Consider the following 26,803-nt stretch of genomic DNA (forward strand, 5'->3'; position numbering starts at 1 on the left):
CTAGTGCGGGAAGGGCTAAGGAAAGTACAAGAATCGTACTAGTTTGTGTTATGAATTAAATTAATCGTTTATTACTCCAAACGTTACAGAGTTCCAATACGTCAGAGAGATCCGCATTTGTACTGCTCGCATTTCTCAGCTTTAGCGAACACGTCGTATACATCTTTGATAGATTCAGGAATGAATTCTTTGACAGCCTTCGTTAGCGCTTCTGATTCAGCGAAAGATCGCGACAGTGTGCCAGCTTCGCACAGAAGACGTTGGATACACTCTTGCGAATTGATGGCAGCAAAGACGACGTCGGTCAATCGATCGACTTGGGCGATGCTCATTGATGGAAGGGCCGAATTAGAAGATGAGATTTGCTTGTTCTTCTCTGCTTCACGACGCCTGCGGTTACCTTTGCCAAATTTCGGCCCAAAAAAAAGGATTACAAGGAAAGGAAGTAAAATTGGGAGTACGACGATCAGTGGCAGGGCAAAGAACTTGGTGATGCTAAAACCACCGCCGCCACCACCACCACCAAGAGCGTCAGCATCGTCGGGGATGACCAACGGTGTCAATGGAATAGGAGACGCGTAAGCCGGAGCTGGAGCATAAGATGGAGGTGCGTAAGATGGCGGAGCATACGATGGTGGAGGCGAGTAAGGTGCGCTGGCGTAAGGCATAGGTGCGTATGAATTCATCTGTTAAACAAAATGCCATTCGAGCAAAGACATGTAATAGGGTTTTACTATAAAATTGAATGTTATTAAGAATGCCTTACGGTTGAGTCGATTTTGGAGAGCTGGTATCTTTGCAGGAGAGAACGAGCTGATGAACTGCGGTGTCAAACGTATCGTTTTCCTACCTTTATATATGGTCTTAGGTTAGGGTGTAGCTAAAGAGATTGTCTATACTGTAATGATGTTCAAATCTACCCCATCAGTTTCGTTTACCGAGAACTTATTTTTAATGAGACACGAAGGTCACTTACCTTTTTGCCTCTCTTGAATTGTGGGGCGGTGGGATGTTTTATTAGAATTATTCCTGGCCAATTTCTGATCAAAGTCGTTAAGGTTCATAATTCCATAGGATTATTCACAGCTATTGAAATTGAATTTTTCTTTGAAATCGCTCAGCTCATTCGCGGAACGACACGGAATGAAGGTTTAATCATGTGATCTTGCAGTTCTGCAGTTCATTGGATTTAGCTGAGTTCAATGAACAACTATGCTCAAGTAGCTGATTATCATCGTTCAATGCCAAACCGCATATAATTTTCTATGGCTAACCAAGAGCATTTGATTTTTGAAAATTTGAAAACACTCGTGAACCAATTTAAGCGACGAGTTTGTATGGCAGTTGAGAAACGAGGACACTTTTTTTTTCAGTACGTTTTAGCTCTTTCAAAACCTTACTTGTCATTAGCATTGAAGAAATCAATACCCAACGTCTGTAGAGCGGAAAAAAATGAAGGCAATCGCAGGTTCTTTATTTGCATAACACACAAGCGCTCGTCATTGTGTGCGGCTAAATAATGTGGAGCTATTGGTTTTAAGACGTAACATTTTTTTTTTTAACTTAAGCTAAACTATGTCACATCGAAACTTTGTTTAAGACAGAGCTTTGGAACGTACAATTGGCAAAGCTATTAACTGACGATATTGTTACTTTGACAGACGGACCCAACCATGAGGGATAGCCAGCCAAAGGTTAATGTATACTCGTCGACTCTGACAATTGGAGGCCATTAGTTTGGCAGTCAGACTTCTCGTAAAGCATGTTCACCAATCATATTTGAAGTCATGAGTTTTAACGCAAACAAGCGCTTACGAAACAACTGTTTCAAAGGAGAATCATCTGAAATGTGAAATCTACCGTCAAGTCAATCATTTATTGCATATGCAGATTAGAAAGATACAGAACAAGTTGGCTACATAATAGTATAATAAGGAAAGGCTACATTTATTTGTGAACTTTCAGGGCTCCGCATTGGTACTGCTCGCATTTTTCTGCTTTCGCGAAGACGTTGTACGAATCTTTGATAGATTCTGGAACAAAGTCTTTGACAGCTTTTGTCACTTGTTGAGTCGTGTCGGAGAAAGAGCGCGATAGGGATCCGACTTCGCACAGGAGACGCTGGATACATTCTTGCGAATTGATGGCAGCAAAGATAACGTCAGTCAATCGATCGACTTGGGCGATGCTCATTGATGGAAGGGCCGAATTAGAAGATGAGATTTGCTTGTTCTTCTCGGCTTCACGACGCCTGCGGTTACCTTTACTTGGTTTGTCGTCCATGTAATTGTTTTCGTAATCTTGGTAGTTGTACGTGTTATCATCGTAGTAAGGTTTCATATCTTCATACTCCCTGTTTTCTTTGATAGGTTTTTTGCCAAATTTCGGCAGAAAGACAATCAACAAGATTAAAGGAAGTAAAATGGGAAGTACGACGATCAGTGGCAGAGCAAAGAACTTGGTGATACTACCGCCTCCACCCCCACCGCCGCCAAGAGCATCGGCATCGTCGGGGATGACCAAAGGTGTCAATGGAATAGGAGCCGCGTATGCCGGAGCTGAAGCGTAAGATGGAGGGGCGTAAGATGGAGGGGGTGCAGCGTAAGGACTGGGAGCGCTGGCATAAGGCATGGGAGCGTAAGCGTTCATCTATTAGATAAAAGGTACATATAACATTTGAATTGCAATATAATACTGGTTAGAATTAATTTCTTACGACTGAATGAGGTTGCAGAGCTGAAATGTTTGCTGGAGAAGATGAGCTGTTGAACTGCGGTGCCGAACGGATTGCTCATCCAACCTTATACACGACCAGGAATCGATACGTGTTACCTAAAGCAGGTACATTCTACAAATATCATTAAGCTTTACCTGGAAATAATTCTGAATGAATTCTATTGCATGAAGGGACAAGGGTAAAGATCCTGTAATTACCATTCCCTAACTAATATTTCCGGAAATCTAACCACTTTAATGGCCTCTATTTTCTTAACAACGGCGTGAAAACAATGCGCTATCAACCTTCTATGTGCTTAAGTTAAATCCGTTCTTAAGAAGGTGTGTCTTTAAAATTGTTACGAATGGGTCATGCTCAGGAATTAGTCCAGCATTTGTATCACTACAGACCATTAAGTTAATTTTAACGTTAATGCCTAAGTTAAATAACTATAGGCTACAAACAAATTGTTGCCTGTCCGTGAATCGGCAGTGCTGTCACGAAAATGTTTCTCCCTTACCGTGAACTATAGATGATTCTTAAGTTATATGCGAATCAGACTTGAACGTAGGATCATTCGTGTTAATTTCATTTATGCACGTGAGGAGCTGATATGAAGTAATTGATGGAGGGCGGGGGGCGGTACTTTAACGCCATTCACGAACATTTTTATTGTGCAGATCTATTTTTCACTGAATATCAGCATCGAATGTTGCGTTACGTTTGAAGAAACGATTTGACAAGCGAAATTACTTATATAAACCAATAGTAATTCATTTATTTAATATCCCTTGTTTGTGATTTAATTCATAGTTTAAAAATTACCAATCAAATTCAACGTTTTGTCCCTTGTCTGTTACAGGGAAATTCCTTAACGGTATCAATATGTTTTTCTACTTAACATGGGTTTTAGAAAAAAAAAACAAAAAAAACTGAACGTAAGAAAAATTTGAAGCTGCATGTTTTATTGTTGAGATACATGTCATATAAATACAGCTAGAAAGCCATCGAAAAATGCGAAGTACTATGTAAGTTGCTAAACTCCGTTAAAGATTTAAATTAGTTTTAAAGAACGTTGGAGTTATTTGCGGACTCCGAGGGATCCACATTTGTACTGCTCGCAGTTCTCCGCTTTGGCAAACACGTCGTAAGCATTCTTGATAGATTTTGGAACAAACTCCTTTACAGCTTTTGCCACCGTCTCGGCTGTGTCAGAGAAAGAACGCGAAAAGGAACCGGCTTCGCACAGGAGCCGTTGAATACATTCTTGCGAGTTGATGGCAGCAAAAACGACGTCGGTCAGCCGATTGACTTGAGCGGTGCTCATCGATGGCAGGCCCGAAGAAGAAGACGAAATACTCTTGGTGTCTGCTTGACGACGCTTGCGGTTGTCTTTGTTTGGCTTGTCGTCCATGTAGTTGTTTTCGTATTCTTTGTCATCGTAGTAAGGTTTCATATCTTCATACTCCTTCTTATTTTTAATAGGTTTCTTGCCAAAGTTCGGCAGAAAGCCAAATTTCGGCAGAAAGACAAGGAACAAGATGAGAGGAAGTAAAATTGGGAGTACGACTATCAGTGGCAGAGCAAAGAACTTGGTGATGCTACCACCACCGCCGCCGCCACCACCGCCGCCACCAAGGGCGTCAGCATCGTCTGGGATGACCAAAGGTGTCAGCGGGATAGGAGCTGCTTGAGGAGCTGCATAGTCTGCGGAAGGCGCATAAGATGGTGGGGCGTATGACGGAGGTGCGTATGATGGAGGAGGTGGTGCATAAGACATAGGTGCACCAGAATAAGGCATCGACATCGGGACGTAAGAGCTCATCTGTGAATGTAAGTAGAATTAATTATAATAATTGTCTTTTTTTTTATTGAAATGTACGACTATTTACATTGGCGTTAGTGTTGTTCTCTGTTTTGAAGAGCTGGTCCCTTTATCAGAGGAGAAGAGGTGAATAACTGCGGTGTCACACACCTTGTTCACCTGTCTTTAAATAGGGTTCACGGATAACGCTTGTGTTAAAGGGCTGGAGAAAGGAAAAATTCATTAGCGTTTACCTAGAATGCATTCCGTCTGATTTTGGCGGAGCGATGTAGTGACTAAAGGTCACGTAAAACGTAGACAGGGTAGCCTTGAGATTTTTACCGTTCCTTTTCTCAGAATTAGATAACATTAAAGAAAAACTGAATTCATGATCACTTTCAAATGTCTTTGCTAACGGAAAAATTTCCGTTACTTAAATTTAGAAAACCATGAACTGTTTTAAACATTTAATATTGTCAAACCTTTAATTATTAAAGGCAAACCACAGAATAAAAAACTGGTATAATGTAGTGTAGGATCCTGATATATATGAGGTAATTTTCTCCGCTAGATGGCTTTACACCTTACGCTATATGGCTAGAATATGTAAAGTTGTATTTAAAGACTTAACTAGAATCTGACCGGTAGATGGCGTTAGTTAGTTTTAAAGGCCGATATTTTGGGGGGTTAAACGTATAGCCATAGTTTTACTGCTATCGCCATCTAACGGTCACATTTCTAGTTAATTCTCTACATACATTGACCTAATATTTCTGCTGCGTCGCGCTGCTCCTAATATGGTGTGTTTACAAGGATTTCCTTCAGTGAAAATGAGTAATGCCAGTAGAAACTCTTCATTTCTTCACAAAAATGTTTGGCTTAAGAAATAAAATAAGACTTCTTTGGATTGAAAAACGATAGGTCTGTGAGTATACACATGACTTTCGTTATGTAGATATGAATAAGCTCATTATCGAAAGGAATATACTCTTTTTTTTTAAACAATTTTTACGATTTTCTATGTGACACCAAGACATGGCAGACATGGATTGGATAATATGGTTACTTGAACACTGGATTTGCAAATGCAGAACAGCTGACTTATGTTTCACATACCAGTTGGAGATTTTCTGGGCAAAATTTCTAGTAACTCCGCGTTTGGTACCCTCTTTACTATAATTTTATACAGTATTCTGCATGTCTCATTAATAAAGATTTAAATGCTTTTATAGATTGACACATCAGTGAGGAAGGTTCAGTTTAGTTCGTCATATGGTAGTTTCACCCCATCTGTGATCTGTACCAATTCTAGATATTGTCTATACCAAGTCTTCATGTTTACGTTCTTGCCAGTGGTGCTGATACCTTTTTTTATCACAATCGCTTGTTTCAGCTGTTCCAAGTATTGAAGCATTACTTAAGCAAGTACTTAGAGAGGGCTGCCCTTTACAAAAGAAGAGCTTATCATGGTATGTTATGAAATAAATAGATTTTTAAAGAAAGAAAACTTTTAACCTCTCCTGTTCCTCATAGATGCTGTGATGGTATGTTTGCAAAACATGAAAAAATTCAAAATTCTGTGCTATGGTTGCCTTAAGTACATGCTCAACATTTTGAAAAATGTGAACAGCAAAAACAGTTGGTCAGAATTTTAAACGTCAAAAGTACTTATTTCTGGAAAATCAGTTAATCTACATCCTGATTTTCTGCTGTTCCATCAGTCACTATGCAGTGTGTTTGGACAACCTAAGCATTCTTGAATCAGACTGCTTCAGTTTATATAGAAGATGTATTGCTTGTCATGCCCGGTGACCAACTTCACAGGACTATGTTGTAAGTGAGTATCACTTTACAAAGTCAAATAGGTGTAACAAAATGCAATTTTGTAAATTTAGTATACAGAATTATTTTACTGCTTTGTTTTTTGTTGTACATTGTACAGCAAATTTAGATTACATGCCTAGTATGAAAGAGATCAAGTACATTACCGAAATTGGCTATCTCAATTCGCGACTTCCGAACTCATCGTCAGTCTGTCATTGTAATGTAGGGGTCCTGAAAGAAGTTGGAACGTTTTGAACCGTCTCAGCCAATAAGTCTGTCTTTTTTTTTTTTTTTGTGCCTGGAAACCCATAACTACAATTAATTAAAATGCCATTTATTGTGTTATTTGCATAGGTATTAGAAAATGGTAGTCGCTTAATGATTAGTTTCTTCGCTGCCCGTCAACTAACCATCCAAGCAAGCACTGTCTGTCATACCATTAGCCGAATACAATTAATACCAGTAGTTCACCAAAACAAGAGGTAAAGAAGGATTGCACCGATCCTTATTGAATATATATTGATAGGCAAACATTTAAAAATTGATTCATGTTTCGTTTTCTTTAAATAGGTTAAGAATCATACTGAATCAAAGAGGTATCTAGTCGAACCAAATTTCATAATGACAACGGTTGGAAGCCCGAAGGAATTTTTGAAAAATGCTTCCTGCCCATTACCTTCAGTCGTTGCTGCAGCCCGGAAACAAAGTATTAAAAGTTATATAAATTGAAGTGCATATCTGGGCTCCCTTCTTTTCTGTGGCCCCGTTTCCCTTAAATTTTTAATAAGCCCGTAGGGGGTCATGCCCCTACTGTGATCAGCAGTAAACGGTTGTGAGTGCGCTGTCCGGAAAGGGGACGTGGGGGTCCCCATGGTTCGATGATATCATTGGAGGGCTGTGGGGCTGCCCAAAAATCCGAATTAACGGTTAATCGCTCACGTAAAAGCTTGTCCGCGACCTTCGCTCTTCTTCCGGCTTCTCTTAGCCACGCACCGGGTAATCTCCCCGGTGAGTCAACTGAGGTAGTGTCTCCCCCTACCTTGGTTGACAGCAACTTTGAAATCGGCTATTTTGCCCTTTCAAAGTTGCAAGTCTTTAAATTGTGCGGAATATTGCCAATACAAATTCTTAAAAATAAATTTCAAAACTTGTCTTTTTTATTTTCGTGCAGTGTCTCTGTTTTCTGATGTGAACATTTCCGTTCTTGGGTCACAATGTTGCATTTCAATTTTTGCTGCTCCCTATTGTAGGAGAATAATTCGTCATTAAACGATTTAATTGTTTATGAAACGATGCATTTTAATCTCACTTCATGGAGATTCTTCAACTTTTAATGCACTAATGATATGGAATTGATTACATCGTTGTATATTTAATTTGACATTAGAGAGATACATATTTATTTTGTTTCACTTTGACTCGTTTGGGAATTGAACCCTTAATATCTTGCGTGCGACGCCGATGCTCAACCATAGAGCCATGAGTCTTGTCAATTAAATAACTATTTTTCCAAGTCTTTTGAAGGAAACTTATTTGCACTTGTAATAATATTGTTGTGCGTCCCAACTCAGTTTAATATTTCCGTCTCGGAATGTCACCTACAAATACAATAGAGTAATTCGTTTTTTTGACAAAGAAATATTGTCTACAGTGGGAACCATAACTCAATCCTCTAGCACAGAAGATCCATACGTGACTCGAACTCTTGACTTTCGATAACCGTAGTCAGACGCTCTACCTCAGAGCTATTAGAACTACAAAAATTTCCGTTGCGTACTTATACGATACAGCGGACTGTACATCAGATGGCTGTGCATGACAAGGCTATAATAATATTATGTGGTATATCTTCATGCTATGATCTATATTTATCAGGTATACCTTCCCATTAGCGTGATACATAATGCTAGTAGTCTCGGTTAACGAAGTAGTGTCTTAAGTACATCAATCAACCAACAATAAAATAAAAAAACAAGCACGAAAGAAGCCATAACACCATTTCATATATGATCAAGATGCTTAATATGTTTGGCATATTAATGTTCATTTTTTAGTTTTTGCGAAGTTGAAAAAAAAAATTACCGGAAGTGACCGAAAGTAGACTATATCTCCAGAAATACTGGGCCCACAACAAAACGAATTTGATTTTCGTGATCCTCGTGAAATTTAAGGTATGTCTGACCTATTTTGACCTGTTTTTGGCGAAAAGTCCAATTTGGCCAAAATCGCGATTTTTCCTGAACTATAGTTCAGGGAAATTTGCGATTTTTGACGATTTTCGGGTATTTTCTACTGACACATGGATTCGACCCCAAATTTCACGAGGATTACGCAAATGTGGTTCTTTTTTCCTTCAGACCAACAGATAGTGAGTTATTAAGCAATTTCAAACCGGAAGTTATGCCGAAAATTAAAGTTTCGAAAAGTAAAAAAATGAACTATGTTCTCCTTTACAAGGTACACAAGATCTGCTTAGTTTCAGTCCTAAACTATAGTAAATTAACATAACATTGCCTTTCAAACTTCGTAAAGTTCAGTTTTCAGGTACGACCTGTATACCACTTCAAAGCACTACCACACACATAATAATCAAAGCAAATGTTTCAAAACCATCCCCTTAATTTGATAGCCATCAGAATTAAGGCCATACTGGAACAAATATGGTTCTTACCAGAAAAAAGTAAACAGGAGATCCAATTCTTGAGGAATATTGATGGCAAATAGCACATCTTGTTAGAATTTCTTGAAGGTTTATTCCAATAAAAAAAAATCTTCTGTTACAGACTGCGAATATTTTGTTGCATTGAGAAATGAATGCTACCTCGCTTGTAACAATGGCTTTATCCAGAATGATACAACATGAGACCTGGTTTTCCAAAAGTACGTTAATATTACCTTGTTCTATGCCCAACAGATTACATTTTGTGTTGGTAACGAAGCAGCGTAAAATTTGCACATCAATAATAGTGGTGGAGGTAAAAACAACAAGCTATTCCGACGAAGTAAACTCAAATACACGCTTTCAAAGTAACAACAAAGTAAACAATGAGAATCAAATGTCAAAAAATAGTTTCGATTTCAGCCGCTAGAGGCTCATGAACTTGCAGCACCATCCGCTGGAAATTATGTTGCATATTTTCAAGACATCTTGTGGAGAAGTGACTAATTCCGATCAATTGTCATTGCCACCACGTCAGCTTTTCTTTCACGCTATTCTATCAGCTGTTCTATTTCGCGTGGCGTCGGGCTGAGGATGGAAGCATGAAATAAACGTCTTCATTCTAGAAATTTTACTGTTGATTTCATCGTGTTTAGACCTGGATTTCGTGAATTGAATCTGTGCTTAAAGGTGAAGTAAGCTCGTAAAGGTATTATGGCAACTACTAGTGTCAAAAAGCATTCTGTAAAACATTTTAAATTATTCAAAGGAGCAGCATTGATTGGCTTAGCCACCACGTTTTTGATCTCGGTTAGTCGAATACACCCATTTGGGACCAAGGGTGCTACACGAAGAAGACAGTCCTTTGCAATCAATATCACAGCCTGGATGTCTTAAATCCAGAGTAATCAGGCAGTAGTTATCAGGTAGTTCTAAGTGATGGTATTTAATTTAGTCGTTTTAGCTTTGTTACTGTACTTTTAGGTTCTAGTGATTTACCAGGATGCTGTAGTGGTCGCAGAATCACTTTGGAAAAGAAAGAAATATCATTATTATTCCGTGCTATTTTAATAAAAGCCATCCAGTACCATTGTTGTGTTGTTGAATCATTCTCCCGCACACAAGAAACAGAAGAAAGTTCCTGAAGAACCTTGTATATGTTCCCTACTGGGTAGTCAAGTCCGCCATATTGTGAAGATCTTTTTGGGTTTTTTGTAGACAAAAAGGAAATGTCTTTTTTCAACTGTGAAAAGGGATGTTCACTAAACATTGTCAACGTCTTGAGATTCAGTTATATACATGGTAAGTGTTAACTATTAAAACTAACTTTATAAAGTAAAATGAAATACACAAGAAAAATATATAAATTTGAAATTATTTTTATTGTCCCACCTCCACCCTTCAATTCCACCACTATTTTACATCACATATATATACATACAAATACATACATAAATACATACAAATACATACATAAATACATACAAATACATACATAAATACATACAAACACATACATAAATACATACAAACACTTAACTAAATTAACCCGATGGCTGCCACGCCATGCAACCCGTAGGTTGCTTAAACTACATTCGCTACACGTCGAGTCGGAAGGATCCCCGACCAAGGTGGGGCTTGTCCGAAGACAAGCCCGGGCTGGCACGGTGAAAGAGTCCATTCTGGGAATGCACACCCCAGGATATCTCTCACCGTGCCGACAAAGAGAAGTCCCTAATGGTGCATTGCCTAGCGCCTAATGGCATAAAGCCATTAGGCGCAATGGCGACTGTTCCCCCCATGGCCATGAGGAGAACAGCGCCCAAGTCCCTACATCTACAAAAAAAAAATGGGACCAAACGGCGTGGCAGCCAACGGGTTAACTTATACACTAACATGCAAAACAAAACAAAACAATACCAAGGCGAATGATGCAGATGGCGATGATATGATGGCGAAGGCTAAGGCGAAGAAGGCGATGTGATGATGACGATGGTAAAGGCGAAGACGGCGACGAGATGATAGCGAAGGTAAAGGCGAAGACGGCGATGAGATTATGGGGAAGGCAAAGGCAAAGACCGCGATGGCGATGGCGAAGACGGCGATGGCGATGGCGAAGACGGCGATGGCGATGGGATGGCGATGCCGATGGCGATGAGTTTATGGTGAAGGCAAAGGCAAAGACCGCGATGGCGGCGATGGGATGGCGATGGCGATGGGATGGCGAAGACGGCGATGGTGAAGACGGCGATGGCAAAGACGATGGCGAAGACGGCGATGGCAAAGACGATGGCGAAGACGGCGATGGCGATGGCGAAGACGGCGATGGCGATGGCGAAGACGGCGATGAGGCGACTATCAGGATTTTCTTTTTTACTGACCCTGTGTAACAGATGTAAATAAGTTAGCTAAAAGAACAACATGGGAATTAAATAAAAGAGATCTAAGTATGACTATGGTTTGCCGGGACTTTAAAAATGATACAAGTTAAAAATGAACACTAGCTTGATTAGTTTCCCAGGATTACTAGTGCCATAATATGAAACTGACTGAAGGCAGGGAATGCTACTTCTGAAAAGTAGTCTTTCATTCCAAAAAAAACCGTTCGCTAAATGCTTATCAAACATTTCATATCTTCAGTCTTCCTTCAACAAGAGCTTGTCACAAACAGTTGTCATTAAGCTTTATTAGTTGAACGTAGATTCAAGAAGTTCAAACAAACCAATGTTTAGTACAACAGAAGTCACAATATTGAATACAAACTTGAAAAGGTTAATGAACTGTTTAGTTTACTAGATATATAGATGAAAAAGGCAGGTATGTTAAATACTGATATCTCAGCTAGTTTGCTCAAACTTGAAACAGTTCAGCCAATCCTTTTAATTCTACTCACGATTCAATTGTACGAACTCACTGCTAAAAAATACTCAAGCACAAATTTGCCAATAATATTTCTGCTTTGCTCTGAATAAGAACTTGGAGACATTTTACCCCAGAAAAATCAGATGACTGCATTTTCCAATGCACCAGCTGAGCCTTGACTTGCTTACTATCTACGTTCAACTTATCATTGTTAGTTTACATAAGAGGCTTCCAGCTTCCTAATTCTAACAATAAAGCAAAATATTAACGCCCTGGACAAAAATAATGATCGTATATCACTTACTCGTTGATGTAAATGCACAAAACAGTGGAAAAACTCAAAATAACTACAGAGCAAAAATGATTGCATGTTTTCATGGCTAATGGTGGACATGACAGATGACAGTAGCCCTCAAGCTTTTGGGTTTTGATGCACAGCAACCAAGGTTTTAACTCTTCATACGATAGGCATCTGGAATTTCATATACACTTGGAGTGATTGATTAGATTTTTAATTTAGGGTTCCTTACAGTTTATATGCAAATTTTCCGGAAGTGTGTCGGACGTAACGAAGTACTACAGAACTGCTAAGCACACAACAACGAAACAATTCAGAGATTTATAACACCCATAAAATTTGGGAAAGCGAATTATTTTAATTACAAAAAAAAAAATGAAATTGGATTTTGGCCCAATATGCGAAGTTTTTGTAGTTTCTCCTGGCACACGAATCTACTCCAAATCGTGTGAGAAACCCGTATACTGTGTGGTTGCTTAGGCGAAAGTAAGGACTGAACTAAAACTTTTTTAAATTTTTCTGCTGTATTCTTTCAAGTGTATGATGAGCTAGTTAAACAATATTGTCTCAAACCAAACATGTTTTAAACTTTTATTCTTCTTCAGTCACGGCAGATAAAATCACTGTTTCCTTCCACTACATACATCTTTAGTTTCACACAACAACACTCAATATGTTTACTCTATCATCTTCAAACAGTCCCCTTTTCTTTCGTAGGCCATCTAAGTTAGTCACACAGTCATTTTCACTAGACCTGCAAAAACACAGTATTAATACTTGACATACCTTAAAAATGAAGTGTCCAGTTTAAATGATAACACAGGTTTTCCAAAAAAAAAATAATCTTCAGCATGCTAATGGATAAATTTTGATTGCACTGAACTTTTATTTTTGAGAACCTAAATCTTCTATACCTTGTGGTTTCTTTTCTGGTACATATTCTTCCTTAAGTCTTCATGGTGATTTCATCGGTAACATGGGTACAACAATTCAAAATAAACACTACTAGTTCATAGCAAGGCAAGAAGTTGACTAACATGTTATACTGGACCAGAACTTATCAGTCTCTTCATGACTGGTAGAACACTGTAATGATTTAAACTCAGTAATCTTCATAATACTATTGAAAATGAGACGATACTCACACCTGGAAAAAAGGTAACAATTAAGTACCTACATGGACCAGTTTGCAGGATAATAACTTACTTGCATTTATTTTGTGGTGCAACGATGGAATCTTTTTCTGTCAATGTCACCATTTCCCATATTATAAGCATTAATGCTGTACCTATAAGACATTTTAAAAGTACCATCATTATTTGAACATGGAATGAAATTTTTCTTCCTTGCCTTCCGTTCAGATTCAGCAGAAACCATGAAAAACCTCATAGCAAGGTCACATGGCAAAGTTACCCAATGAATGAACACTGGCTATCAAACTGCCATCTCACTTATCCATAGACATCCTGCTTGGCACCAAATTTATGAACTATCAAATAGTATAGCAATTCAAGAAATATTTTAATTATACATTTAACATAATTCTGTTTACATTACCAAACACCTACAGGTAATCCAAACCCTGAAAAACCTTTATGATGTGGCCTTTTTCAACACAAAAACTGGAGCTCAAAGTGGTTCAATTTAAATTTTAGATAGGTTCTGAAAAGAAAAGAAATGTGATTAGATAACCCACACGATTCTTGGGAGCTAAGCATTCTTACAGTAATTTGGTGGTGCTTTCATTTACCATATACAGTAATCATAAAATACCTTAGAGCTGATTTAAATGAAATGTTCTCCTAATTTAAACACATATATACCATATAGCCACAGTACATAACATAACCAATGTGATAATCCGGTTCCAACAGAACAACCTTTCGACCACGAGAAAACTTTCATGCGTCTCTTGTGCAGTTCTGGTATAAACTTACGACAAGCTTTTTTTCTCTACACCACATTTTTGCTGCTGTGTGCAACTTGCAACTTGGCTCCACTGAGCACTGACACGAACGAAAAAGTAGGCGGAGCATCTCTTTCTATCTAGGCGTTGCCAAGATTGATGACGCTGAATATTTTATTTATCACTCACTAGTTGTTCTTTATATTTACGTGAACAACAAAATGCCTATTATCTTTCAATATTTATTTAATTTTTTGGATTACCATTTATCTAAGCAAAATGTGTTTTCGTTAAGAAAAGTCGGGACGTACCTTAATTTTGAGTTATATATATTTATTTAATTTCATTTAGAAAGTACCTTCTGCTTGAAACACTAGCTTTACCCAGAATGATACAACACGAGAGCTGGTTTCCCAAAAGTATGTTAATATTACCTCATTCTAAGCCCAAGTGCAACGGCTGACATTTCGTTTAGGTAATGAAGCAGTGCAATATTTGCACATCGATAATAGGGGTGGAGGTAAACAACAAAAAAAACGAAATAACGATACCGTTCAGACGAGGGAAACTCAAATACACGTTGTCAAACGTAAAAACAAAGTAAACAATGAGAATCACATGACAACAAAAAAATAACAATAGTTCCATTTCACACGCTAGAGGCGGATGAATCTGCAGCGCCATCTAGTGGAAATACTGTTTGGCCAGGTTTTAAAATAAGCCCGACAAAATAAGCATCGCACTAGCGCTGTAGCGTACTGGCGCGCTAGCATTGCGTCAAATACTCGGTGTATTTCAAAAACAATTAATTTCATTAAAAAAAATAGCAATTTATTGGGAATCAGCATTCAATTTTGAGTAAATCCTGTAATATTCAACCAATTCCGATGAGTGTCAGTTTTTTCAGAAAAAAAATTTAAGCCCGACCGAAAAAAGTCGGGGGGGGGTAAAACGGATTGCCATACTAGAGTGATTCAGTGCAATGCTGGTCGGGCTTACTTAAATTTCTTTTGCAGTAAACCAAGAAGGCCTGTGATGCCTACTGTTCCAAGTTTTTATAGCTTAATGGTTTAACAGTTATATCAGCAAGGTATCTGGTTTACAGAAATATAACTGTTCATCCTTTTGATTGTCTTGCAATATGTATGTATTAGTAAATGTCCAGCATAAGACAAAAAAACATCATACACAGAATTTGACTGAAGGGAGGGTATGCAAGATAAACAATATAATGTACCACAAATATTTAGCAATGAATACAGTCTACTGAAAAAATAGTTGATTGAAATTTTTGGATCAAAATCGGTTAACATGTGCAAGCCATTTGCATGCAGGACTAGTTCACATCAAACATGTGATGAGATTTCTTGATTAAGAAGGTAACATAGTTTGCACTTCGGGGCGATGCTGATGTTGCAAGATTAGTAATAAATTTGGCATAAAATGACGATTAAAACGAACACATGTATGCCAGTGCATATTGTTGAAAGGAAACAGGTAAGAACACCGAAAATTACGTGAGTTCCGTATGCAGAAACGCCAGTCGATGCCATGGTCTAGGTGGGTGTTCGAAGTTAGAGGATTGTTTCGTATTTCCATTTGTTAATGCAGTTGGCCAGCATGCAAGTCAGAATCAGCCCTAAGATGTGAAAACCTGCCACTGCTAGACAGATTATTCCAATCAACTTGCCGGATGAACTTATGAAGGTAACTACGGTCGTATAGCAGCCCTAAATTTATACGTAGTTAGTCATATGAGACGATGGGAATGCCTCTCGGTTTTACTTACAACTTCGTTTATCATTGTAGGATTCTTCGGATTGCAGTTCTGAACTTTACAGCATGAATTTGGAACTAGTAGTCCATAATCCTTCCAATCTTCATAGCTTTCAACACCACAACATTTCAACTGAAATTCCAGTCATCATGATATATCATTTACTTTCGTACATTATCAGAATTTGACAGTGAAATCAATTTTGCCATGTTTGGCTTACCGTAGCTTGCATGGTATCAACTGCATCTCGGTTGGCTTCAACATTCCTATAGTTTCTCATACTATTCTTTAAGCCATTCTTGAAGCTAACTTTGATTGCATCCTGATATGCAAATGCAGCAATTCCAATGCTAATTTGTACCACAAGTACTACCCCCAAGAAAGCTGAATACTAAAGAAATTAACAATGAACATTGTTCAGCTATGAATTAATGAAAAAATTTGTTTAGGGTTGATACTAACAAGATAGAGGAGGATGGGATTTCCAGACAGAGTGCAGTAGCAGGACATAAGGCCCACAAGAGCGATGGCAACTCCAACGGACATGAAGAAGATGGCAACATGAGAAGCAACAGGATTTGATGGGTTTATGTCAATAAACTTGTGGACTTCAAATTTCATCCAGATACCAACAGCCAGAACAGCACACCCAAATACCTAAAAAAAAAACAAATCAGTCACAAGAAACTGAATAAACATCTTTAAACAATAAATATAACGTACCCAAAGTGCAAAGTCAAAGACAACAAGAAGAATTTTCATAAAAGCCAGAGTCCATCCGCTCTGAAAACGAGCCGGCATTTTGTGACAGATTATTAGTAGCTGATTACAAACTTAGGATATTTGTAGTATTCGTGGACTGGACTTGGGTACAAGAAACAGTCAACTACGATGGGTGACGTACTCTACGCGTTCTCTAATGCCCTACTGAGACAACTTGGGCTTACCCGAATCAATAACAAAACAGCCATCCAAATCCACAGACAGATGTTGCACACTTGCCACACAGCCCATTTGCCGGTTGCCACACGCTCGCCTCAAACATTCAACATACTTTGTTTAACGTCCTCATGAGACACGATGAAAAATTTCGACTTTTCAACCAATATTTCGCAGCTTTACACGTTGCTCGCCTAAAACTAACTACTACAATCTCTAGCCTAAAAATACTTGAGACACCTCAGCCATCACCTTAGACACACAGTCCTTCGGTTAGCAGACGAAAAATATATTCACTAACAAGTGTTCTTGAGTTGCAATATAAATTTATTTAGCCAATGGAGCATCACACGGCGTGAGATACGATAGGTGTTACTGTTATTTAGTGATCCTTGTGTTAAAATCAATCAATAACAACTTAAAACACTTGGTAGTTTCATTGTTTTGTGCTAACAACTAGTGTTACGCTTTGTGAAATTACATTCTGTGGATCTTCTTGGATCTGCTCTAGGAATTTCTTGGAAAGCAGAGTACCACAAAAAAAAATGTTGAATTTACTTAACAGATTTCCACACTTACTATATTTATTTTTCCTTTATTCTAGATGATCAGAAAAACACCCAATAAAATGAACAGCTCTCGTCATGATGATGTTCAGTATCATCGCATGACAGCACAAAATGATGGTTTTGTGGATATGCAGGTAATATCAAATTTTTGTTTTAGTCAATTGATTAGGCAACAGGATTGGTTTCATTGGTAATAGTTTGAACAAAGTTCGCCCCAAAAGATTCCATGGAAAGCCATCCTTCTGTCATTTGCACTATTTGTTGGAGGAACAGTGTTTCTTATACTTGGTTCCCTCTTGGTTTCTGGAACTATTGACTCAAAGGCAAGATAGTTATTTCAACTTTGAAACAGATATTTGTAATGTCTCCAGTTTTCTATTATAGTATGGGGATCGCACATGGCCGCTAATTATCATAGGTTTAATAATGTTCATCCCAGGAGTAAACATTTATTTTACTTCTCAACCTATTTTGCTTAACTCTTTTATTAACCATTATAAATCTTTGTTCAGGTGTATCATGTGAGAATTGCTTTTCTCGCATTTACGGGTTGCAAAGGGTTCTCGTTCGAAGACATTCCGGGATTTAATTAGGTCTTTTTCTTTCACTGGTTTTGTTTCTCGCTATGTTCTGTATGTAATTTGAAGTATCAAGTATATCGCAAGTGCCATCGAATTCTCTTATCTTAATATTGTGTTGCTGCGGAATACAATATAAGATGTAAAATTTTTAAGTAACATTCAATGTAAAGCTTTGCACTTTTAGCTAACATCTCACAACTTGATTCGCCGACCCCGTGGTCAAGTTTCAGATATTTCCTCTTTCCGCGAATAAGGAAATAATTTTGAAGTGCTGCTCTGAGAATAATCTGCTGTATTGCATGTACCGTTCTAAAATTACGATGTATTGGCGCTGACCTTCAGGTTTCCTCTTCAGCTAGGATTTGTTTCTCGCGATTTCTTTTTTCTTCAACGTGTACCTTTCACTAATGAGGTCTGACGCAGGTTGGAAATCTGTTTCGAATCTGAATTAGCCTGTATTCGTTTGATGCTTACGAGTAGCTATGTCAACTGACCCAACTGTTTGGTTATGAAGTTGCGTCTATTTTTAACTGGCTTCTTCAGTGATACCTTCTCGGTTATGGAGAGACAACAGAACATGCGCACCTAAGATTAACATCATTATGAATACTATTTGTTTACCATAGCGTGTATCGAGGCTATAAATATATGTACTCGAAAGTAGAAAGAAATGTTTCTACGTAGACGGGTGACGTCAGAGGCTTACTTATCAATATGTGTTCTACTGCTTGCTGTCTATTTCGTTCTGATTCTTCAATCTATAAAAACAACGTCGTCAAGGCAACTATGCCTTCGAGCCCTTACCGTGTTCATCCTCTTCCCTCGCCTGATAAGAGATCGTGTGGCAGGCAATGAGAGCTGGATTCACGCTCCACCTGTCGACGCGTTAGGAGTTGCTCCGGGAATGGCAGAAGTGACAGACCAGAGCGACGTCTTTCTATCGATGGTTCAAGATATTGCCACCGAGCTAGATCTTCACCAGGTAACCGCATTAACACATAGATAATTTTTTCGTTTTCTTTATGATGGGACGAAAAAAAAAGTATCGCCGTTCTTCTTCCCAGTTATGCCACAAGATTTTAGTTAACGTCGGGCGATTAACAGCAGCTGACCGAGGCTCTCTCTTCCTTGTGGAATCCGTCAACGGAGATCATTTTAGCGAGGAAGATGTGGGAACACCTTACCTTGTTCCAAAACTCTTCGATGTCACCGTCGATTCGGGTATGTCTTTTACAAAGAAACAACGTGTAGTTGTGGCTTAGTTCCGCTAGTATGGGTGTCGAAATAGAGTATAGGTGTGCCAGATGGAGTTTTTCTTGCTTTCGTCATTGAAATAGATTTTTTTTCCCCTGTTGAAACAGCGTATTCTTCTTCCCTTTTTAAAAGGATATACAAATATATAGCTGTATATGCAGGCAGGCTAACTGCTATGGAAGCCCCTTTTAGTAAATATGCTGGAAGGGGCGCCTCCTTTGAAAAGGGCAAGTCTTGCAATCAAATCAAGTCCTTACAAAAAATAAAATAAAATAAATATAATGGTAGATCTAAGGAGATGGAAATTGGTTCCGAAACTCAATAACCAATCTTATTAATGGTTTTCAATGACAGATTTCGACGATACTTTGCTGAAGGCAGCCCTAGAAGCGCAACCTATTCCGCTAGGAAGCGGAATAGCCGGCCATGTAGCCCTCACCAAATCAGGGCTGCGGATTGTGGACGCCTATCGGGTAAGTACAAAGAATTGATTATGCGGTTTTTGTTGTTTTTTGTTAAACACCCTTGGGTTAGACAAGCTACAGAATACTCAGAGGAGATTTATAGGGAGCTTACCCCGGGGGGTTTGGTGTGTGTGTGTGTGTGTTAAAGAGTTATCCAGTACTGATTGCGGAAATCGATTGCACGCTGTCGTATCTCTTTCCTCTTTGAATTTACCTCGGATTGAGGGGGCATCCCAGGACGAGCGTTTCCTGTCCGAGATAGATAAGAAAACGGGCTACGTCACACACAGCATCCTCTGCCTCCCCATTCTCAATCGACAAGGTGGCGTTGTCGGTGTGGCCCAAATGGTTAACAAGAAGGGAACTCCCAATGGCTTCACGACATCAGATGAAGAGGTAGTAATCAGTTCGTCTTTCATCTTGCAATTAAAAAAGAAAAAGAAAAGGAGAGGTTAATAAAAATGTGTTTGAAGTAATCGTATGCTCAAGTTGCTCACATGCACGGCTGTGGTTGAAAATATTCTTGTCTTGCTATCGATCTTCCCCCCCATTTGTTATATTTGGCTGGCATACATGGCAGGAATCCGATTTCATCTTTTGTGTGGGTATCAAAGATCTTTAGACGTTACCTCTGTTTTGCCGGGATTGGGATTCAGAACGCTCGGCTCTTTTTACGCGTACAGAACGAGAAGCAACGGAATCAGGTAAACATCTAAAAAAAAACACCGTAAATCTTTAAAGCTACGCCTTTTTCTTCTCGATCGCACGTTCTACGCAACTTTGTCTGAAAACTGTCTGTGTGGATCGCGCTGAATTATGCAGGTGCTCCTTGGCTTGGCGCAATCCATCTTCCAGGAGCAAACGTCTTTGAAAAAGTTGGTCGAACTTATGATGGCAAATGCGCGCAACTATCTTCACTGTCGACGTATAGTTATTTACGTCTTTTCGCCATCAGATGCAAGCGTAAGCTCAGAAGTTTGCCCTATTATCCCAACACAAGTCTTTGGTTCCTGTCTTTCACACAAAGTTTTACGTTTCCCTTTTCTTCCGATTCTTTTGGGATGATAGCATGGTCAAGAAATGGACATTACGTCCGGATTCGAGTACATTAATGATGGAAGTGCTTCCAGCCAGATGAGCAGCAGCCAACGGTGTGAAATAAACTTTCTATCTAGCGCTCAACTTCAAGAATCGACGTTCACGGATCTGGCACGTTTTGTGGCCGAGAAACGCCAAGTCGGCAACAAATAACGCTTAATATTATTTAAATTAATTCTAACGGCGAATTCGCAATTCGTCCCAGGTGATACGCATTAATGAAATAAGTGACTATAGTGATTGTTGCCCTGAACTTGCCAAATTACTGAGAGGCGTCGCCGCACCCATCAACCAGTTTTTGTCGCTTCCAATCTACAATGCGCAATCAGCCGTTGTGGGTGTAGTGCAACTGCTGAACAAGGTGCGTAATCAGACCATACAATTGTCGAATCGGTACGAACAGCGTCTTTATCCTTTGATTGCGTGCTCAATTGCTTACTAAAGGTGGATGGAAAATCATTTACGTCATCGGATAAGTTGGCCGTCGAATCGTTCGCTCTCTTTTGCGGAATGGCAATCCATAATACGCAAACGTACGAAAAAGTGTCTAAGCTATCAGCAAAACAAAAAGTGGCCATCGAATGCCTGTCTTACCATTCCCGTGCTAATGAAGAAGACGTTGAACAGCTGGAAAATGATGTCGTTCCCTCGACCGAGTACTACAATCTCACAAAGTAATTTCCTTCTGGTTTACTTCGATGCGTTTCCACTGATGGGATTGTTCTTTTCCACAGCTACGATTTCATCGATTTTGAACTATCGGACCTAGATACTTGCAAAGCTGTGTTACGCATGTTTATCCACTGTGACCTCATCAATACGTTTCATATACCTTACAAGGTCGGCACGTTTGCGTCGATCGATAACGTCCATATTAAAAAATGATTTTCGTTTTGGATCCAGGTGCTTTGTGGATGGATTCTGAGCGTGAAGAAGAATTATCGACCGGTCAAGTATCACAATTGGCGCCACGCACTCAACGTCGCCCAGACCATGTTTGCCCTTTTGAAAACCGGAAAGATGGAGCAGTTCATGACGGATCTCGATGCAAGTGCAAACTTTGTCTTCTTTGTGTCGCTCCCGTGTACGCATGATGACAAATGTATTGACTGTTTGGCTAGGGTAGATCTTGAGTTTGCTGGTTGCCTGCTTATGTCACGATTTGGATCACCGTGGAACCAACAATGCCTTCCAGGTAACAAGACACCTTTCGCTGTGCATACAAAACAGCGCATCTCATATCGGTTGATTAAACTTGAATGAGTTTTCTTTGTTTACCTTGGAAGTCGAAAGTGATGTCTCCGTTAGCTATCCTCTACTCAACTTCTACTATGGAACACCATCATTTAGATCAATGCATAATGATTCTTAGCGAGGATTCCAATAACATCCTACAAGTAAGCGTGGAAACTAGTTATTGACAACATTTTCTATGATACCTATTCGTTTGCTAATGATCGTTTAAATCAGTCGCTCTCACCTGTGCAGTACAGGACAGCCATGCACTTGATTGAGCATTCCATCCTTTCAACTGATTTGGCGGTTTACTTCCGCAAGAAAAATCGTTTTATCGACATGGTGGAAAACGGAGAATTTGATTGGCAGGATCCTGATCAGAAATTGCGTACGTACAAAATACAAATTAGATCAACCAAATTTTCATGAGTTGTTCGGATTCAAGTACTGTGTGGGATGATGATGACTGGTTGTGACGTGAGTGCCATTGCCAAGCCGTGGTCCATTCAACATCGAGTAGCTAAACTAGTTGCGGAAGAGTTTTTCGAGCAGGGTGACATGGAGAAATTGCAGCTTAACGAGACGCCCATTGTATGTATTTTTTCTTTACGCGTTCCTTGTTGATTATTTAAACGTATTAAGTTGTGTTTTTGCCTTCGTCACAGGCAATGATGGACCGAGACGAGAAAGATAATCTACCGAAAATGCAAATTGGATTTATAGATTCGATTTGTTTACCTCTTTACAGAGTAAATAATTGCCGGCATTTGTCAAAGAATTCACCGAAATATTTAACCTTTCTCATTTTTGGGGAGAAAAGGCGCTTTCCGAATCGTTTCCTTGGGTCAAACCTATCTATGAGACGTGTTTGAACAACCGCGAGCAATGGAAGAAACTCTCCGATTTGGTGGACATAGGGTTGACGTGGATCGATCACCCTTTCATTGACAAACCTGTAGAACATATTATTGGTAAGTTTCATTTTTCTATTTGTTGGTATGCCTATTTTAAACGTTACTTACGCTTTATCGCAGGAAGCAAAGAACAGGAGAAAATACCTCTAGTTGTGACGGATTTGAGCGCCTCGAATCAACTGGTAATTGCAATTGATATGTGTAATTCAGTGACACTGAAATCAGGGGGAACGCCATGAAGTTAATCAAGATCTGCATTTACCAACTTTTTTTTCTGTTTTTCGTTGGTTTCCATTTTTAAACTTCAGGTGAGAAAAAGTAGCGACCGATACGACAAAGAAAATCGAAACCTGCATCCCAAATCAATATTGAAATCACCCAAAATAACGACAAAATCTATACTTAAGTTACCAAAAGTCATGAGTACGTCTGATTCGGCTCCCGTTAGTCCTCACCAAGAAGCCTCCAAACATTTGGTCAGGATGCGATCCATGAGCCTCAATAGTCCGACGGAATTGGTCGATATCAAACCCTTGCGTCCGAGTCGCGATTACACTAGTAAACTATGCAGCATTTCGTGATTCCTTTTAGCACGTTTTTCTTTTCTTTTTGCTATTAACCTTAAAGTAAAAATTGTAATACCCCTTGCGTTGAGAACTGTCTTCTTCTGTAATAATATTCTGGATTAACATGTGCAGTCGATATTACAACAAATATTCGCAATCCTAGTAATTAATGAAACGTGAACTTACAGTATCAAAACAAAAATACTTCTCAGTTTGCTGCGCACATCGATCAACTTAACTGCTTTACTATGTTACGGTGACTGACTGGGAGAAGATGAAGATCGTCCAACTCCTTTAGTGTATGAAGACGCTGACAGGCTCGCAAAGCTACTGTCCGTTTGGCTAAGCGTTTCGTTGGCATTGGCTCACCAACAATTTCTTCTTGCAAAGGGGAGCTCTTTGGTAACAGGAGTTGACATTGATAGAAGCCATGGGAAACTGTAGCCGCCTGACCCGTATGAGGTTTCGTAATTGGCAGCCGTTTCACTAGTTCCTTTATTCTCTGCAGTAACAAGGGATCAATTCGGTTCTCATCCACTTCTGCGATATTCCATGTGGGAACCAACACTGAAGGTCCATGCGATAAAAGTTTGCTACAGTATCTGCATGACAACGAAATTATTCATACCTTTGCTAAATTTTTAGGGTCAGAAGGGTTTGTTATTATACCTATTGATCAGTGATATGCTACTCTGTAAGGTAATTCGTGGCCCTTCTTCGCCAAATGGTTGATAGGGTTCGATAATCTGACTAAACATATTGTCTATAATAGCGTCTTTATCTTCCTCAATGTTACTTGTGGCTACTAGCTGCTGTTCAATGGAATGGAATTGAGCCAAATCATCTAGTAGCTTTTCCGTATCACTGTGGCTCACCAAAATAAAATAAAACGCTCTCACAGATCTGGCCCGGCCTGTTTTCTCGATGTGATTAGAATTAATATCAATCTTTCTCTAAAACCTGTGCTAAAATTATACCTTTGGTTTGGACGTAGTCGCAATAAGTTCGAAATTTGTCGAAACGAATAATCAAATTACATTCAGGAATATCAACGCCTTCTTCCAGGACACTTGTGGCCACTACCAAATTGCAATGTCCTTCCCGAAAATCTCGCATAATTTCTTTTTGGTTCATGTTTAGAATTTGTGATTCTGTGAGAGTGGAGGTGGACGCTGCCGCCTGCCCCATGGTAAATAACGGCTTCACAAATTCCAAGGTGGTATCATGTACTCGGATATCCTAATAATCACGGAACACCAATTAGATTGAAGATAAACCACGTCAAGAAAGAACTACCTTCAGGTAATGGTACAGGACACTAGCCATTGACCTACGTTCGACAAAAACGATGCAACACATTTTGAACTTTCTATATGAAAAGAATATATAAATAAATATAAAGAAGTAATGTAGAATGTCTATTCTTCAATGTAATCGACTTACTTTTCATCGGGATCGCAATGCTCTGGGCTGAAGTTGCGGATAATGTCCAATAATCTTTTCACATTGGGTTGAACAAAGACTGTTAGGCGATCTTTCGCGGAGTAATTCGCAAAAAAAGGTGCACAAATTTCACTAAACGTTTGCATTTTAAAAGCAAACTGTTATGATATTAAAATATTTTTTGGAAAGTACCGTATTTGATGACAGAGAATTATGACTTTGTTAATATCAGAAATGTTTCTTTGTCTCATTTTAGCTCTTTCTAAAATTGGAATGTAGACTTGTGCGCAATGAAAAGCACCATAGGGTCCTATTAATCAAGAAATAGCATAACTCTTATTACAATAAAGTTGTGAATGTCGAATACATAATGTCTTTATTTACTTATTAATTTATATATATTTTTTAAATTTTATTTTACCAAAGTTCTCCAGTACGAAGGCAATGTCTTTAATGGGGTCGCTTAATATATCGGTTTTGACCGTGTTCTGGACGGTATATGGATTCCATAGTCCATGCGGTTGACACTGCTGTAGAGAATCATGGACAACCCAACGACAGGATAGTAGCAAACTTCGTATCAATGCACTCAACTCTCTTGCAACAGGATCCAGTCCCGTGTCGAAGTCATCATGTTGAAAAACGACCTCACAAGGTTTCGTCGAGGAGCTTATTCAAATGAAATAGGAAGAGCTAAACTTCGAAATAAAGAAGATTCCAAATACCGGTAGACTGTTTGTATGTCAGACGGAATTCTCACGATGCATCCCATTGTTTCAGAGAGTTGCTTAATTATGCCATGCACTTCGCGTGGTTTACACCGTTTCCTAAACAAAGCTGCTGTAAGCCCCAGGATTTTTGGTCGTCGAGCAACTATATAAAAGGAAAAGCACCAAATGGGATCATTCATAAAGACCAGTATGCTTTAAACCAAGAGTGTTACCATCGCAGCTTTGCAGTTTCGTGAGAACTTGTCTCATCGGTGCGTCTTTTACTGCTGAATGGCACTCATCAAATACCAGCAAATTGAGTTGATATGGTGAAAAAAAGGCATGATTCAAGATATCAACAAAAACTTGGGCAGTCATCACTAGAACATGATTATTTTCGAATTCCATTTGCCATCTAATGATAAATGAATATTATACTGATTTTCTCTCTAATGAATTAATGTGGAAGTGAAACATACTTGCCTCTCCCCCACAAGTCCACACCCATCCCTCCATAGAATTCCTGTACTTTTAGACATGTGTGCTTCCTCAAATAAGCTGCCTGTTGTATTGCCAGAACGATTGTCGGAACAAGAAACACTGTTCGTCTCCCTCCAGCATGCAAAGACTTTGTGACTTCTTTGGACTTTTCATTGATCAAAAGAGCTGCTATCAGTGTCTTTCCTGAGCCAGTCGGGAGATATACAATTATGTTATCGTCCAAGGCAGCTTGGAATAGCTCTATCTGTAGTAGAAAAGTTTAATGACATGAAAAGATTTATGTCCCTTGGCAAAACAATTACACTATAGCTACTATATTGGAAATTGTTAGCTGTGAAAAATATGTAATGCATAGTACCTGGTAATCTCTTGGACTGAAACCCTCATAGTTGTCAACCAATTTGGTGTTTTCTGTAGCTTCCATAACTATGTTTACTCTGAGATTAACTTGGCAATGTAAAATTAATGACTGTGTAAATTCAAAAGCAAAGAAGACTGCGAGAGCGAGAAGACAGTTCTTACGTGTAAACCTAGACAATTCGTATCTATAATCTACCTGACTTACACCAGTCACCAGTTTCTCATAATGGTACCTGGAATACAATACTAATGTGTATTGTACTTTTCCTGAATAGTACTGTAATACTAGGTCAGATATTAGAGTACTTGTGCGCGCCAACCT

General features: G+C 39.0%; 7 protein-coding genes and 4 long non-coding RNA genes across 14 annotated transcripts; 4 read left to right on the plus strand and 7 right to left on the minus strand.

Moving 5' to 3' along the window:
• Positions 1-101: 101 nt before the first annotated feature.
• Positions 102-686, minus strand: LOC130689001 (uncharacterized). Its single transcript, XM_057512026.2, has one exon. The coding sequence runs from the start codon at positions 684-686 to the stop codon at positions 102-104; it is 585 nt and encodes a 194-aa protein (XP_057368009.1).
• Positions 687-1,947: 1,261 nt separating this feature from the next.
• LOC130689000 (uncharacterized) lies at positions 1,948-2,651 on the minus strand. Its single transcript, XM_057512025.2, has one exon. The coding sequence runs from the start codon at positions 2,647-2,649 to the stop codon at positions 1,948-1,950; it is 702 nt and encodes a 233-aa protein (XP_057368008.1). The 5' UTR covers positions 2,650-2,651.
• Positions 2,652-3,733: 1,082 nt separating this feature from the next.
• LOC130688998 (uncharacterized) lies at positions 3,734-4,499 on the minus strand. Its single transcript, XM_057512023.2, has one exon. The coding sequence runs from the start codon at positions 4,494-4,496 to the stop codon at positions 3,798-3,800; it is 699 nt and encodes a 232-aa protein (XP_057368006.2). The 5' UTR covers positions 4,497-4,499; the 3' UTR covers positions 3,734-3,797.
• A 1,051-nt stretch (positions 4,500-5,550) lies between these two features.
• On the plus strand, positions 5,551-7,444 carry LOC130689009 (uncharacterized). Its single transcript, XR_009000604.2, has 7 exons — positions 5,551-5,681; positions 5,753-5,989; positions 6,054-6,162; positions 6,242-6,353; positions 6,463-6,616; positions 6,699-6,826; positions 6,915-7,444. It is a non-coding gene; the product is annotated as an uncharacterized LOC130689009 (long non-coding RNA).
• Positions 7,445-9,599: 2,155 nt separating this feature from the next.
• LOC130689007 (uncharacterized) lies at positions 9,600-10,095 on the plus strand. The gene is made up of 3 exons (XR_009000602.2): positions 9,600-9,712; positions 9,773-9,929; positions 9,988-10,095. It is a non-coding gene; the product is annotated as an uncharacterized LOC130689007 (long non-coding RNA).
• A 2,642-nt stretch (positions 10,096-12,737) lies between these two features.
• LOC130689006 (uncharacterized) lies at positions 12,738-13,453 on the minus strand. The gene is made up of 4 exons (XR_009000601.1): positions 13,370-13,453; positions 13,078-13,310; positions 12,950-13,017; positions 12,738-12,885 (listed from the first exon to the last, which is right to left on the minus strand). It is a non-coding gene; the product is annotated as an uncharacterized LOC130689006 (long non-coding RNA).
• A 64-nt stretch (positions 13,454-13,517) lies between these two features.
• Positions 13,518-14,208, minus strand: LOC130689008 (uncharacterized). Its single transcript, XR_009000603.2, has 3 exons — positions 13,888-14,208; positions 13,721-13,825; positions 13,518-13,652 (listed from the first exon to the last, which is right to left on the minus strand). It is a non-coding gene; the product is annotated as an uncharacterized LOC130689008 (long non-coding RNA).
• A 980-nt stretch (positions 14,209-15,188) lies between these two features.
• LOC130688999 (tetraspanin-6-like) lies at positions 15,189-16,837 on the minus strand. The gene is made up of 5 exons (XM_057512024.2): positions 16,570-16,837; positions 16,309-16,503; positions 16,067-16,237; positions 15,859-15,978; positions 15,189-15,799 (listed from the first exon to the last, which is right to left on the minus strand). Exons 1-5 carry the CDS (start codon positions 16,645-16,647, stop codon positions 15,644-15,646), a joined length of 720 nt encoding a protein of 239 aa, XP_057368007.1. The 5' UTR covers positions 16,648-16,837; the 3' UTR covers positions 15,189-15,643.
• A 295-nt stretch (positions 16,838-17,132) lies between these two features.
• Positions 17,133-18,080, plus strand: LOC130689003 (transmembrane protein 230-like). Of its 3 annotated transcripts, none has more exons than XM_057512029.2 (5): positions 17,133-17,154; positions 17,390-17,488; positions 17,552-17,677; positions 17,739-17,795; positions 17,867-18,080. In XM_057512029.2, the coding sequence occupies exons 2-5, from the start codon at positions 17,390-17,392 to the stop codon at positions 17,945-17,947; spliced, it is 363 nt and encodes a 120-aa protein (XP_057368012.1). In that variant the 5' UTR covers positions 17,133-17,154; the 3' UTR covers positions 17,948-18,080. The 3 variants fall into 3 exon arrangements, with proteins under 3 accessions (XP_057368012.1, XP_057368010.1, XP_057368011.1); XM_057512027.2 differs by lacking the exon at positions 17,133-17,154 and adding an exon at positions 17,176-17,315; XM_057512028.2 differs by lacking the exon at positions 17,133-17,154 and adding an exon at positions 17,309-17,332.
• A 506-nt stretch (positions 18,081-18,586) lies between these two features.
• On the plus strand, positions 18,587-23,482 carry LOC130689005 (cGMP-specific 3',5'-cyclic phosphodiesterase-like). Its single transcript, XM_057512031.1, has 19 exons — positions 18,587-18,917; positions 19,000-19,156; positions 19,544-19,662; positions 19,891-20,049; positions 20,268-20,357; positions 20,476-20,616; positions 20,722-20,889; positions 20,957-21,112; positions 21,196-21,425; positions 21,486-21,591; positions 21,655-21,798; positions 21,878-21,946; positions 22,038-22,148; positions 22,222-22,375; positions 22,433-22,578; positions 22,653-22,736; positions 22,808-22,958; positions 23,022-23,083; positions 23,210-23,482. Exons 1-19 carry the CDS (start codon positions 18,606-18,608, stop codon positions 23,480-23,482), a joined length of 2,832 nt encoding a protein of 943 aa, XP_057368014.1. The 5' UTR covers positions 18,587-18,605.
• LOC130688996 (endoribonuclease Dicer-like) lies at positions 19,495-26,711 on the minus strand. 2 transcript variants are annotated; one of them, XM_059496959.1, is made up of 21 exons: positions 26,480-26,711; positions 26,100-26,365; positions 25,854-26,035; positions 25,636-25,783; positions 25,332-25,579; positions 25,103-25,220; positions 24,911-25,042; positions 24,764-24,836; positions 24,445-24,706; positions 24,137-24,380; positions 23,329-24,069; positions 23,164-23,251; positions 23,010-23,080; positions 22,771-22,940; positions 22,436-22,682; positions 22,232-22,360; positions 22,030-22,142; positions 21,584-21,958; positions 21,346-21,516; positions 19,868-20,072; positions 19,495-19,655 (listed from the first exon to the last, which is right to left on the minus strand). In XM_059496959.1, exons 1-11 carry the CDS (start codon positions 26,543-26,545, stop codon positions 23,697-23,699), a joined length of 2,112 nt encoding a protein of 703 aa, XP_059352942.1. In that variant the 5' UTR covers positions 26,546-26,711; the 3' UTR covers positions 19,495-19,655; positions 19,868-20,072; positions 21,346-21,516; positions 21,584-21,958; positions 22,030-22,142; positions 22,232-22,360; positions 22,436-22,682; positions 22,771-22,940; positions 23,010-23,080; positions 23,164-23,251; positions 23,329-23,696. The 2 variants fall into 2 exon arrangements, with proteins under 2 accessions (XP_059352942.1, XP_059352941.1); XM_059496958.1 differs by lacking the exons at positions 19,495-19,655; positions 19,868-20,072; positions 21,346-21,516; ... (2 more) ...; positions 22,232-22,360; positions 22,436-22,682 and having other exon boundaries at positions 22,804-22,940; positions 23,313-24,069.
• Positions 26,712-26,803: the final 92 nt, after the last annotated feature.

Source organism: Daphnia carinata, chromosome 9 (genome assembly GCF_022539665.2).
Source record: "Daphnia carinata strain CSIRO-1 chromosome 9, CSIRO_AGI_Dcar_HiC_V3, whole genome shotgun sequence".
Taxonomy (NCBI): Eukaryota; Metazoa; Arthropoda; class Branchiopoda; order Diplostraca; family Daphniidae; genus Daphnia; species Daphnia carinata.